Source organism: Nerophis ophidion, linkage group LG13, assembly GCF_033978795.1.
Source record: "Nerophis ophidion isolate RoL-2023_Sa linkage group LG13, RoL_Noph_v1.0, whole genome shotgun sequence".
NCBI classification, from domain to species: Eukaryota; Metazoa; Chordata; class Actinopteri; order Syngnathiformes; family Syngnathidae; genus Nerophis; species Nerophis ophidion.
The window spans coordinates 38,198,275-38,213,029 of NC_084623.1; the positions used below are offsets into that span (position 1 = coordinate 38,198,275).

The 14,755-nt window shown below is 38.1% G+C and overlaps 1 protein-coding gene across 1 annotated transcript in view; it reads right to left on the reverse strand.

The window, feature by feature from the left end:
• The window catches only part of LOC133564517 (calsyntenin-2-like), a 700,915-nt gene that overhangs the window by 105,916 nt on the left and 580,244 nt on the right, over positions 1 to 14,755 (reverse strand). Inside the window, exon 9 of the mRNA XM_061918874.1 lies at positions 1,261 to 1,423. Coding sequence (XP_061774858.1) covers positions 1,261 to 1,423 — 163 coding nt within the window. The remainder of the gene's footprint in view (positions 1 to 1,260; positions 1,424 to 14,755) is intronic.

A 14,755-nucleotide genomic window follows, 5' to 3' on the forward strand; every position in this document is an offset into this window, starting at 1 on the left:
AGGGAACTCTCCTGAAGGAATCAATAAAGTACTATATATATATATATATATATATATATATATATATATATATATATATATATATATACACACACACACATATATATATATATATATATACATATATTTATATACATACATATATATGTGTGTGTGTCTACATATAAATTGACAATGTCTCCCAGCAGGCCTCCAAGGGGCTGATGATCACTGCTTAGGCTGCTGTCCCCACGACCCGACTTCGGATCAGCGAAAGGAGATGGATAAATGGATTTATAAAATTGTGTCAGCACAGCAAAGGCAGACATTCTCTTATCCGTACCGCAAGGCAAGCCACTATTGCATTTAAAGGGAAGGGCCATATTACGCCTGTACTGGCTCACCTGCACTGGCTTCCTGTGCACTTAAGATGTGACTTTAAGGTTTTACTACTTACGTATAAAATACTACACGGTCTAGCTCCAGCCTATCTTGCCGATTGTATTGTACCGTATGTCCCGGCAAGAAATCTGCGTTCAAAAGACTCCGGCTTATTAGTGATTCCTAGAGCTCAAAAAAAGTCTGCGGGCTATAGAGCGTTTTCCGTTCGGGCTCCAGTACTCTGGAATGCCCTCCCGGTAACAGTTCGAGATGCTACCTCAGTAGAAGCATTTAAGTCTCATCTTAAAACTCATCTGTATACTCTAGCCTTTAAATAGACCTCCTTTTTAGACCAGTTGATCTGCCGCTTCTTTTCTTTCTCCTATGTCCCCCCCTCCCTTGTGGAGGGGGTCCGGTCCGATGACCATGGATGAAGTACTGACTGTCCAGAGTCGAGACCCAGGATGGACCGCTCGTCGGGACCCAGGATGGACCGCTCGCCTGTATCGGTTGGGGACATCTCTACGCTGCTGATCCGCTTGAGATGGTTTCCTGTGGACGGGACTCTCACTGCTGTCTTGGAGCCACTATGGATTGAACTTTCACAGTATCATGTTAGACCCGCTCGACATCCATTGCTTTCGGTCCCCTAGAGAGGGGGGGTTGCCCACATCTGAGGTCCTCTCCAAGGTTTCTCATAGTCAGCATTGTCGCTGGCGTCCCACTGAATGTGAATTCTCCCTGCCCACTGGGTGTGAGTTTTCCTTGCCCTTTTGTGGGTTCTTCCGAGGATGTTGTAGTCGTAATGATTTGTACAGTCCTTTGAGACATTTGTGATTTGGGGCTATATAAATAAACATTGATTGATTGATTGATTGAAGGGCCAGCTGTTATGATTACCTTGCCAGCAGGCACCGACTGTCAGCTGCATGTCGATCTCCGACGGATGAATGGGCCAGTCGTCAGTCACCAGGTAGGGGTCATAGGTCACTCCATCCACATAGAGTGTCACCGCTGGGAACTCTACATTGATGACGTAGTAATGCCACTCCTTGTCACAGATCTAGCAGAGAGGACATATATTGATAAATTGTTGTAAAAGGGGAAAACAATTTGCAATGTTTCAACTTTAAACATTGGGAAAGTAAGCATGGAAGCAAAGCATGGAAAATGACCAAATACACAACCACCTTAATACCTCAATTTCCGATTCGCTATCTCTGTTTATGTTAAGCAGCATGAGATCTCTTATAGTCACTATAAGAAGGGACACAAAAAATTATTATTTTCATAAAAAACGTGTTTGCCGCTGACATGTATGTGACTTAATAATGTCATGATCTGACAATTTAGTACTTTGTTTGACCAATCAGTGAGGAGATCGTCTGGAATCGGGTTGGCCATCTATCTATACACGACTCTACTGTAGTCTATACACTATTGCCAACTAATGCTTTGCAATTGCAACTGAATGCAAAATCTACTATACTTGAAAATGAGACACCAAAAGAAGTGTACAAAATCAAGACATAACAAGACAGTACAGTTATCTTTATCATTCACTACACTTAAAATTTTAATTAAATATGGGATTTTTTGATGAAACAAATTTACAATTAATAACACAAACAAAAAAGTACTGCAAATTGGTACCGGTATTGATTCACAGGTACCAGAAATTGGTAGTGTATCAGTTCAAATGTGAAAGGTACCTATTTGGGGTGTGGGAACAAAATCGATTCGAATATGTTCATTTTTTAAAAAATTGATTTTTTAATTTTTATTTATTTATTTATATATGTATATTTTTTCCATCCATCCATTTTCTACCGCTTATTCCCTTTTGGGGTCGCGGGGGGCGCTGGCGCCTATCTCAGCTACAGTCGGGCAGAAGGCGGGGTACACCCTGGACAAGTCGCCACCTCATCGCAGGGCCATCACAGATAGACGGACAACATTCACACTCACATTCACACACTAGGGCCAATTTAGTGTTGCCAATCATTTTTAATGTTTTAATTAATCCAACAAAACAATACACAGCAATACCATAACAATGCAATCCAATTCCAAAACCAAACCTGACCCAACAACACTCTGAACTGCAATAAACAGAGCAATTGAAAGGAGACACAAACACGACACAGAACAAACCAAAAGTAGTGAAACAAAAATGAATATTATCAAGAACAGTATCAATATTAGTTATAATTTCAGCATAGCAGTGAACAAAAATCCCTCATTGACATTATCATTAAACATTTATTTAAAAATTAAAAAAAAAAGAACAATAGTGTCACAGTGGCTTACACTTGCATCACATCTCATAAGGTTGACAACACACTGTGTCCAATGTTTTCACAAAGATAAAACAAGTCATATTTTTGGTTCGTTTAATAGTTAAAAAAAATTTACATAATTGCAATCAGTTGATAAAACATTGTCCTTTACAATTATAAAAGTTTTTTTTTTTTTAAATCTACTACTCGCTTGCATGTCAGCAGACTGGGGTAGATCCTGCTGAAATCCTATGTATTCAATGAATATGGAATCGTTTTGAATCGGAAAAATATCGTTTTTGAATCGAGAATCGCGTTGAATTGAAAAAATCGATATATTATCGAATCGTGACCCCAAGAATCGATATTGAATCGAATCGTGGGACACCCAAAGATTCGCAGCCCTAGTACCCATCCATAATCTTAATAGTGTGCCCATTGTTTTTGAATAGTTGAGATGAAATCAGGTATGTATCTGACAATACACAACATATGCAATATGAATATTTCTCAAACATTTATTCCGCCCGAATGAGGTATGCTAATGAGGTTATTTTCTTCCAAACGACTACAGGAAAATTATCTCTGCTTAACAGAGAAGAAATGACACGCAACCTTCTGCCAGTCTACCCAATACCAAGGTCAAGAAATAATGAGTATTTTAACCAAATAATAACAACTTATCAGCCTATTACTATGTGACTTTGGTTTTTTTGTACGCGCCACTTTTTAAAATAATTAGATTTTTAATGAAAAAAATGTTTTCCTTGGTTTTCATTTCTTTTATGGCTGAGTTTGACATACAAAATAAATTCATGAACTTGACACGGTGTTTAATGAAATCATAAAATTAATCATATACTCATAAAATTGAGTAATCAAATCATTGAATAATTACATCATAAACGTTAAATAAATTACTAAATTGTTAGATAATTACACATTGAAATAATTAAATAATAAATGTACTTTACACCCACTTCTAGGAGTGCCTTTTAATAGAAGAAGCTTCATTGGAGGCAATGCAAAACAAGATCTACACATTATCGTTGCAACTACAAATCCTAAAAGTGCCGCAAGTTTATGCGTGGTCACTATGAGATCCAGGAATCTATTTATTCATCTCAAAATTATAATTCAAATGTTAATACTGGAATTTACAAATGTATCATATGGGAGTCTCATGAGAGAATGCTTGACTGTGCCACTTAACTGCATACTTGACCATTTCTAACTGATTGCATAAGCACACTCGGGCTGTTTTTTTTCTTTCTTTTTTGCATTATCTCGCTCACTGTTTTGCCACAGTTGTGCCGGTGCTTATCAAGCTGTGTTTCCCCTCTTCCTCCCAGCTTGTCTCATTCAATGTGTGCCTGCCTCTGATCACTTTCCTAGGGGTAACCTTGCTCTGCGCTCATGAAAGCCCAGAAGTTGTTTTTCTTTCTTGGAATATTTAAAGCACGATTTAGGACCTTCAGGTATCTAAAGCAGGGGTGTCCAAACCTTTTGACTTGGGGGTTGCATTGGGCAATTGCCAGACTGCATATAAAGTATATATATATATAAAGTATATATATATATATATATATATATATATATATATATATATATATATATATATATATATATATATTATATATATATATATATATGTGAGAAAAATCACAAGACTACTTCATCTCTACAGAACTATTTCATGAGGGGTTCCCTCAATCATCAGGAGATTTTAATGGAAGCATTCACATACAATGGTTTATATAGGGCACAGAGTGGGTGGGTACAGGCAGGCGTAGGGGCGTGGTGATTGGCTCATGTGTTACCTAGGAGGTGTTTCCGTCTGTGGCGGCATGTTGAAATGATTTCACTGCGCTTGTTGAGGGATGACAGGTCTGGATGATATGGAATAAACAGTTTCTCTTTTAAGCATAGGTTACATGTTTTATTACCACTGTTGTAAGGTGTGCTGGATGCAAGAATTTGCCATGTTATTGAATAGTCAACATTATTGTCTTTGAGGTTCCAAATGTGCTTGCTGAGTTCTGTAGAATTCCGCAAGGTCTGGTTTCTAAAGGAGGCCTTGTGATTATTCCATCTGGCTTTAAACGCTCCTTCTGTAATCCTACGTACGTGTCGGATGTGCTAATGTCCCTGCGTGTTACCTTTGCTTGGTAAACGACTGATGTTTGTAAGCAGCCCCCCGTTGCGCTCTACCACGGTATCGAGCACTATTCTCTGGATAATCCGATCAAGATATATATATATATATATATATATATAGTGTGTGTATGCTGTATGGCGGTAGTGGGTAGAGCGGCCGTGCCAGAAACCTGAGGGTTGCCTCTTGATAACCATGGGCAGGACACTTCACTTGTGCCCCCGGTACCACTCACACTGGTGAATGAATGAATGATAGGTGGTGGTCGGAGTGGCCGTAGGCACAAACTGGCAGCCTTGCTTCCGTCAGTCTACCCCAGGGTAGCTGTGGCTACAAATGTAGCTTACCACCACCAGGTGTGAATGACCGATGGCTTTCCACTTCTCTGTGAGCGCTTTGAGTATCTAATAATAGAAAAGCGCGATATAAAATGTTATTCATTATATATATGTATCTATATATAAATATATATAGATATATATATATAATGAATAATTATATATATATTATATATATATATATATATATATATAATATATATATAATTATTCATTATATATATATATCTATATATATTTATATATAGATACATATATATAATGAATAACATTTTTATATATATATATATTATATATATATATATATATATACATGTATATTATATATATATATATATATATATATATATATATATATATAATTCCCATCCTCACCTATGGTCATGAGCTTTGGGTCATGACCGAAAGGATAAGATCACGGGTACAAGCGGCCGAAATGAGTTTCCTCCGCCGTGTGGCGGGTCTCTCCCTTAGAGATAGGGTGAGAAGCTCTGCCATCTGGGAGGAGCTCAAAGTAAAGCCGCTGCTCCTTCACATCGAGAGGAGCCAGATGAGGTGGTTCGGGCATCTGGTCAGGATGCCACCCGAACGCCTCCCTAGGGAGGTGTTTAGGGCACGTCCAACCGGTAGGAGGCCACGGGGAAGACCCAGGACACGTTGGGAAGACTATGTCTCCCGGCTGGCCTGGGAACGCCTCGGGATCCCCCGGGAAGAGCTAGACGAAGTGGCTGGGGAGAGGGAAGTCTGGGTTTCCCTGCTTAGGCTGTTGCCCCCGCGACCCGACCTCGGATAAGCGGAAGATGATGGATGGATGGATGGATGGATGGTGAAGAAGGAGCTGAGCCGGAAGGCAAAGCTCTCAATTTACCGGTCGATCTACGTTCCCATCCTCACCTATGGCCATGAGCTTTGAGTCATGACCGAAAGGATAAGATCACGGGTACAAGCGGCCGAAATGAGTTTCCTCCGCCGTGTGGCGGGGCTCTCCCTTAGAGATAGGGGGAGAAGCTCTGCCATCCGGGAGGAACTCAAAGTAAAGCCGCTGCTCCTCCACATCGAGAGGAGCCAGATGAGGTGGTTTGGGCATCTGGTCAGGATGCCACCCGAACGCCTCCCTAGGGAGGTGTTTAGGGCACGTCCAACCGGTAGGAGGCCACGGGGAAGACCCAAGACATGTTGGGAAGACTATGTCTCCCGGCTGGCCTGGGAACGCCTCGGGATCACCCGGGAAGAGCTAGACGAAGTGGCTGGGGAGAGGGAAATCTGGGCTTGCCTGCTTAGGCTGCTGCCCCCACGACCCGACCTCGGATAAGCGAAAGAAGATGGATGGATGGATGGATGGATGGAGTTTATTTTCAATTTCCACTCTTTAAAATTCAAAATTCAACCAAAAAAAAATAAGTGAAAAACTAGCTAATTTGAATCTTTTTGAAAAAATTAAAAAAATAATTTATGGAACATCATTAGTAATTTTTCCGGATTAAGATTCATTTTAGAAATTTGATGCCATGTTTTAAATAGGTTAAAATCTAATCTGCATTTTGTTAGAATATATAACAAATTGGACCAAGCGATATTTCTAACAAAGACAAATCATTATTTCTTCTAGATTTTCCAGAAATTTTTTTTTTTTTAAGAAATTAGGGACGGCGTAGCAACCTGAGGGTCCCTGGTTCAATCCCCACCTAGTACCAACCTCGTCACGTCCGTTGTGTCCTGAGCAAGACACTTCACCCTTGCTCCTGATGGGTGCTGGTTAGCGCCTTGCATGGCAGCTCCCTCCATCAGTGTGTGAATGGGTAAATGTGGAAGTAGTGTCAAAGCGCTTTGAGTACCTTGAAGGTAGAAAAGCGCTATACAAGTACAACCCATTTATCATTTATTTACCTAGTGTGTGTGAGACAATCATTGGTACTTTAACTTTGAACTTTTTAAATGAGAAAAAATTGCACCTCCAATAAAAAGTGAGTGAAAGTAGCTGAAAGCCATATTCCACTTGAACAACAATGACTCACTACCCGTTCAGCACTAGCTAATCACAAAAAAATAGGGATTCCGCAAGCAAGCGTGAACTTGAATAACATCAACTCCACGCGCTAACAAACAATAACCGAGCATCGTTACTTCAACAATCTTCAAAGCCAATGCTGGTGTTCAAGAGTGAATCTCTGCATCATATTTCTCATGAAAGGAACAAATTCTGTATTCCCTGATTACTTCCCGCCGGCTGTGTCTGATGCAAATTGACTGATGGATGGGGAGAATACTGTAAACAAAGGCGAAGATGGACTGGAAACAACTAGAGGACAAACCAAAGACTGAAAGGAAGCGCCACGGAACAAAAGCATCACACATCAAAGATTTCCCATCATCACTCGGGGCACTCAGTGGTGACAAGAAAACAAAATTGCTATCTGCCCACCTCCAGCTCACACTTTGTCTTTTATCTGCTTCTGCTTCTTTTTCGACGCCGTTTCCTCATATCCTCTTGTATTTCAAAGCACATAGGGTTTGCGCGCCCATCCCACAAACTTGAGAGGGAAGATTTTGAGAGGATACGGCAAAGAAGGGCGATAAGGTGGCCTGAGACCAAAAGATGTCAGCCAGACTGATAACAAAGACAGATAGTGGGAGGAAGAGGAAGTTCATTATGTAAGACTAACTTTTCCAACTGAGTGGAAGAAGGAAGGAAAATTCCATCTTACGAAGAACTAGTGTTGTAATGATACCAATATTTTGGTACCGGTACAGGTACTAATATTATTTCGATACTTTTCGGTACTTTTCAAAATAAAGGAACCACACAAAAGTAGCATGTTTTGCTTTATTTTAACAAAAAATATTAGGGTAGTTAAAAGATATGTTTTTTTATTGCAGTTAAGTCCTTAAATAAAATAGTAAACATTCTAGCCAACTTGTCTTTTAGTAGTAAATACGCAAACAAAGGCTCCTAATTAGTCTGCTGACATATGCAGTAACATATTGTGTCATTTTCCATTCTATTATTTTGTCAACATTATTCGAGACATTGTTGCGATCCGCTGCTCGGATCGTTCTATGTTGTAGTTTTGATTCCTTTCTGTATCACATTTTGGTGGTTTGACTCCTTAGTTCCTGTTTTTAGTCTGTTTCCAGACGCATACCTGTTCTGTTAATCACCATCCTATATAAGCCAGCCTTTTCTGTTCAGTCTTCCTGGGATCCTAGTTTGCTTTCATGCAACAGTGACGACTCGTATGTATTTTCTCGTTAGCTTTCACGCTACGCATTTATATTCTCGCTAGCTTTCACGCTACGCCTTTGTTTTAATTCTAGCTCTCACGCTAATGATTTGTTTTCCCTGTTGTGTGCCTTCGTGCCAAGTTGTTAGTATTCTGTTCGTTTTCCTAGCTCCCACGCTAGTTCCCTTTGTTTGCCTTTTCTGCTTAGCTCCAGTATTTTTGTTCTTAGCCTGTTTTTGTTCCTTAAATAAATTCATTATATCTTACCTTTGCTGTGTTCATGTCGACACATCCTCGGAGGAACAAATCCGGCAACAATATGCCACACAGTCGTAATAGACAAGGGGTAGAAAATTAATTATTAATCGACTTGTTCATTTACTGTTAATATCTGCTTACTTTCTCTTTTAACATGTTCTATCTACACTTCTGTTAAAATGTAATAATCACTTCCATTGTTTGATACTTTACATCAGTTTTGGATGATACCACAAATTTGGGTATCAATCCGATACCAAGTAGTTACAGGATCATATATTACAGGTCATATTAAAGTCCTCATGTGTCCAGGGACATATTTCCTGAGTTTACAAACATAATATACATTTTTAAAAAATGAAAGAAAATGTGATGCCAAAAAAATGTTGACGTAATTATAGTAGTATCGACTAGATACGTGCCTGTACTTGATATCATTACAGTGGATGTTAGGTGTAGATCCACCAATGGCGTTTGTTTACATTCGGGAATGTTTAGCAATTTCTCGTCCTACAGGGCTGATACTTGTAAGAAATGTACTTTATTTGTCACCATGGAGACCAGGATTACTGATTTAGAAGAAGCTAAAACACTGCCAACCGCGGATGGACGTTAGCTGCTAGCTAGCTAGCCATGTCTTAAAGCACCTCTTCCTGAGGGCGTTTCAGTGTTATAACTTCACCTTTATAGTCAGTTTTTAGGCCAAAATCCGTCCGTTGTAGGATGTAACGATTACTGGTATCAATAATCAACCATGGTAAAATTCCAGATTGTCAGTCAAATTTTGATTATCGAAAAACTGCAATTGATTACAGCACTTTGAGAAACTCACGTCGATACTGCTTATTGCCTGGAGAAACAGCTAGCATGCTAATCAATAGCTAGCTTAGATGCTCAGACAAATTAACGTTGTTCCCCCATTACAAACGTTGTAACTCATTTAAACTTCTTTAAATATATTTCACAATATCATGTTAGTTCCGCTCGACATCCATTGCTTTTGGTCCCCTGGGGGACGCATATGTGGTCCTCTCCAAGGTTTCTCATAGTCATCATGGTCGACGTCCCACTGGGGTGAGTTTTTCCTTGCCCTTATGTGGGCCCTTCCGAGGATGTCGTGATTTGTGCAGCCCTTTGAGGCACTTGTGATTTAGGGCTATATAAATAAACATTGATTGATTGATTGATTGATATTGTAGTCAGAGCAACAAAGCCTTTCTTATGCTACTCTTAGAGCACAGAGGTTTATGTAAAGATCCATATGTGGGCGCGCCTACAACAGGAAGTGACATAAACCGTAGGTGAAGTGTGCAACCCCTGTTTTGGCTTAATCTTTAAGAAACACTCTGAAACCTTTACCAATTAAAACCGAAGAGGATAAACACTGAAATAGCAATTATCCGGCTCTTAAGAAGCCAGAACTAATTGTTAATTTGTATATATTATATAAAAAATATAATATATACGTATATACATATACATATATATATATATATATATATACATATACATATATATATATATATATATATATATATATATATACATATATATATATATATATATATATATATATATATCAGTACATATAATTTACTGTCTATATAATATGTAAATATGACATATATGTTATGTTGCTACTACGGTACATTTTTAGTCTACTTTATACCTGCATTATCCTTTCAATCCTTACACTTTCCATCATTTGTCTTATTTTGTCACTGAGCTACTGTGTGGAAAAAAATCCCTTGTGGATCATTAAAGTTCTTCCAGGTCCAAGTCTAGGTCAAACAATGTTTAATGTTTGAAAGTTTATTGTGTATCTGTGTGTAGGTATGTCACGATATAACAATTTCATGGGGCGTTATAGCTCGGTTGGTAGAGTGGCCGTGCCAGCAACTTGAGGGTTCCCAGGTTCGATTCTGTACCGAGGATGTCGTTGTGGTTTGTGCAGCCCTTTGAGACACTTGTGATTTAGGGCTATATAAATAAACATTGATTGATTGATTGATTGATCCCCGTTTCCATCATCCTAGTCACTGCCGTTGTGTCCTTGGACAAGACACTTTACCCACCTGCTCCCAGTGCCACCCACACTGGTTTAAATGTAACTTAGATGTTGGGTTTCACTATGTAAAGCGCTTTGAGTCACTAGAGAAAACGCGCTATATAAATTTAATTCACTTTACTTCACATATCACGGTTATCATAACCAAAATTATCATTGTTTTCAGTATTGTTGAATGTGCTCAAAAAGTACTGACACCAATATATTTTGACTAACTTATTAAAAAAAAGAGACTGTTAGATAAATAATTAGTTTTTCTTATAATTTTTAGTCTTAGTAAGTTATCTGTTTCAATGGCTATGTTTTTTGTTTGTTTCAAATATTGGTTTGTACAGTAGCACTTTAAAATGTATTTAAATGAAAAGAGCGTGACAAATAGAATATACTTTTATAATTAGGACTGTCAAACGATTAACATTAATCGCGATTAATCGTATTGTTCATAATTAACTCAAAATTAATTGCAATAACCACAAATAGATATAATTTTTCGTCAGTAATAAGTGTACACTGGACGGATATATATATATTTTTTTAATACATGACTGGGCAATAGCCCTGCGATGAGGTGGCGACTTGTCCAGGGTGTAACCTGCCTTCCGCCTGATTGTAGCTGAAATAGGCACCAGCTCCCCCCGCGACCCTAAAGGGGAATAAGTGCTACAAAATGGATGGATGGACTGGTTAGTATATTTGCTTTAATTAAATATTTTTAAACATTTTGCTTTTCGAACCACAAAAAGGATATAAACATGATTTTAAAGGTATTTAAAAAAAATACCTGCAGTACATTGGTGTCTTGCCAGAGATTGAATATTGTAGGAATACATAATTGGGATTCTTGCTTTAGGAGCACTTGAATTTAGAGGAGAGGAGCTACACTTCCGTGCTTGGATAGGAGTTTCACGCATTAATTACACAACATGTGGATTCATACGATCATGCTTTGATTGTCAAAGATGTTAAATGACATTTTTTCGAGCTGAATAAATGTTTCTGATATTCTGTGTTTTACATGTTGAACACGTTAATGTTATTCATATCTCTGCAGGACAATGCTTCATATGCAAAATTTTGACCAAAGAATATATGCGTCATGCCTGCTAATCTGGTTTTATGTTTGATCATGTTTTGTTTTGTTTTTGGACTCTTGCTTCACGTTTTGGATTTTCTGGTTTTGTTTGTTCCATGCCAACCCATTGATTTTCACCTTGCCATCCTAGTCACACTCCGTCCCTCAGATCTCACACCTGATTCTCATTACCACTGCTACTATTTAAGGATTTTACTTTCTGTCCATCAGTCTGGGATTTTTGCATGTGCTTGCCTTCATGCCTTTACGATTACCTGCTACGCACCCTGCTATCATGCCCCTTGTTTCGGTCACAGTAAGTGTTTGTGTTTTAGTTGTTCATAGTTCTGCCACAGTGTAAGTTTAAGTTTATCGTCTTTCATGCCATCGAGCAGGTGTTTTGTTTTCCTGTTTGTATTTTTGTAGCCAAGTTTTGTACCTCTTTGTGAGCGCCCTTAGTTCGATTATTCTTGTATTTAGTATTCAAATAAACAACCATGTACTTACACTCTCATTTGGCTCATCCCGTATCCTCTCTGCATCGAAGAAGCAAAAATAACCACAGTCCAGGCTTGACAATATGTTATATAGATTACAAGGACGTGTTTTTAATGTAGAAAAAAATTATAATATGACCCCTTTAATGCGTTTCATAATCCAGCGTACCTTTTGTTATGAAAATAGACCTGAACTTCGGTGCGCCCTATGGTCTGAAAAACGCGTTAAGAACTTTTTGAGCACATACCATGATCACAATGACTCAGTAATCATGATCATTTTTCAACCACTCTGATTTGTGTACAGGTGCGCACTTAGGGCGCAAATGCATGCATTCAGTAAATAGCGAGCAATCAAAGAAAAGGGAGAGCATTTGGAACAAGAAGACAAAATAAATGAATCTTCACATAGCCCAAACTAAGCAAACCAATTGAACAGGTAAAAAAAAAACTGAGATCATTTAGTATACTGTCATGGATAAATTATAAATATGTACGAAGCTCAACAGTGGAGCGGCGGACTGCCATCAAGAATCTGGAAAAAACATTTAAGAACACCAACCTGACTGTGATGTAACCAAACAACACAATTATAACAAGACACTGTCTGATGGAACTCATTTGACTATTGATCCGACTCTAATTTTGCAATAACTGCTACTTCACGGACAAACATTCAATAGCAGCATTACAATTAAAATCAATAATCCATGATTTATTTCGACAGGAGAAAAACATCCAGCAAACAATTGAACAATAATTGCATTCTCGGAAACGTGGGCACATGCTGAGAAAGAAATAGATTGTAAGCTGGAAACGTATTTCCTGAATTCTATCATAGAAAGAACAGGAGTGGAGGAGTGGTGTTGCACATGGAGAAAAATATGATTTACAAGGTACAGTATTACAAAATATGGCCATAGAAATGGCAACTCCCTAGTATGATTCAGGATTGATATCTGTAAAGAAAACCACATTTATTTATCAGTGGGATATACTTTAATTAGGATGTTCCGATCAGGTTTTTATGCAGCCAAGTGAGATCAACCGATACCAATCACAAACTGTAAATATTTCAATTGTATTTATGGTGAATGCTATTGACAATTTAACAATATCAACGCAACATGTAAACTAGTTCCTTATTCTATTTTATAACATACAAGTGTTTCAGAAAAACCAAGGCAATAATACACAATGCAGTATTTTTTCTATTGTCATCAAAAGCGTGTTTATATCCATTTTGTGTTGAGCTGTTAAAAAGGAATAATTAAAAAAACAAAACATTTCATTAAAGCAAACTAATAGTCCAGTCATGGTATTAAAATCTTAAAAATGACATGTTTAGGGTACACTTATCAATGATGAAAAATGATATCCGTTCGGATTAATCGCAATTTAACTGAATTACTGTATTTCCTTGAATTGCAGCAGGGCATATAGAATGCGCCTGACTTCGCTTCGCAAAATAATTAGCTTATGCTTAGTATTACCGCCTGGTCAAACTCGTGACGTCACGAGTGACACTTCCCCTGTCATCATTTTCAAAATGGAGGAGGCTGATTTCAATACCGGTAATTTGAAATCGCATAAAGGGAATAAGATTAAGAGCTATTCAGTAGGATTTAAGGTCCAAGCTTACATCACACTCACATTTTTACTGCATGCCTTTGGTAAGTGCCGGAGTGAGAAGAGGTTTTAAAATAATTAGCGCATGCTTACTTTTACCGCATGCCTTTGGTAAGCGCAGGAATGAGAAGAGGTTTCAAGGAAATACAGTAACTATGAAAAAAAATATTTTAATCATCTGACAGCCCTGGAAAATACAAATATTTATCAAATCACTCTAGTATTGATCATGTACTGATACCACCCTTAGTTTTGACGCACCAATTTATGACACGATTTATGCTCCAATTTATGGATCGAGCTAATCACAGTCATTGTTATATTATCTCTAGACTCTTATTAATCTACTTGTTAATTTCATCTACACTTCTTAAAATTTGCTAAGCACTTTTTTTTGTCTGGTGTTGCTTAAAGCTAGCTTAGTAGTCACCTTTCTATTAGCATGCCTTCTTGGCTTCTTACATGTTTAGCCCCGTCCCCCCAGTGATAATGATAATAATTGTCAGTCAGGTTTTTAAAAACAAATTCAGGATCAGACAATGGCAATCGGTGTTTGTGATGGATATTGAAAGGCAAGGGGGGGGGTCTGTCACTGTGACTGTCTCCAACTATGTTGACTGCTAGTGCACAGTGGATGAAAGTTGTACCTGTCCTGGAGGTAGGTACCAATTGGACCATATTGCAATATTGGACCAAAAATCCCCCCAAATATCTGAAGGCCTTATATAAGTGTTATAATGAAGGCAACACATGATGTAAGTGTCTATATCAGCTATAGTAGCCTACTATCAAAGGCTCACGCAAATCTTGGTCGACAGAAATGTTGTTTTATTTTTACTCTACATATTTTTGCAACATTGGAAATCATTGGTATAATG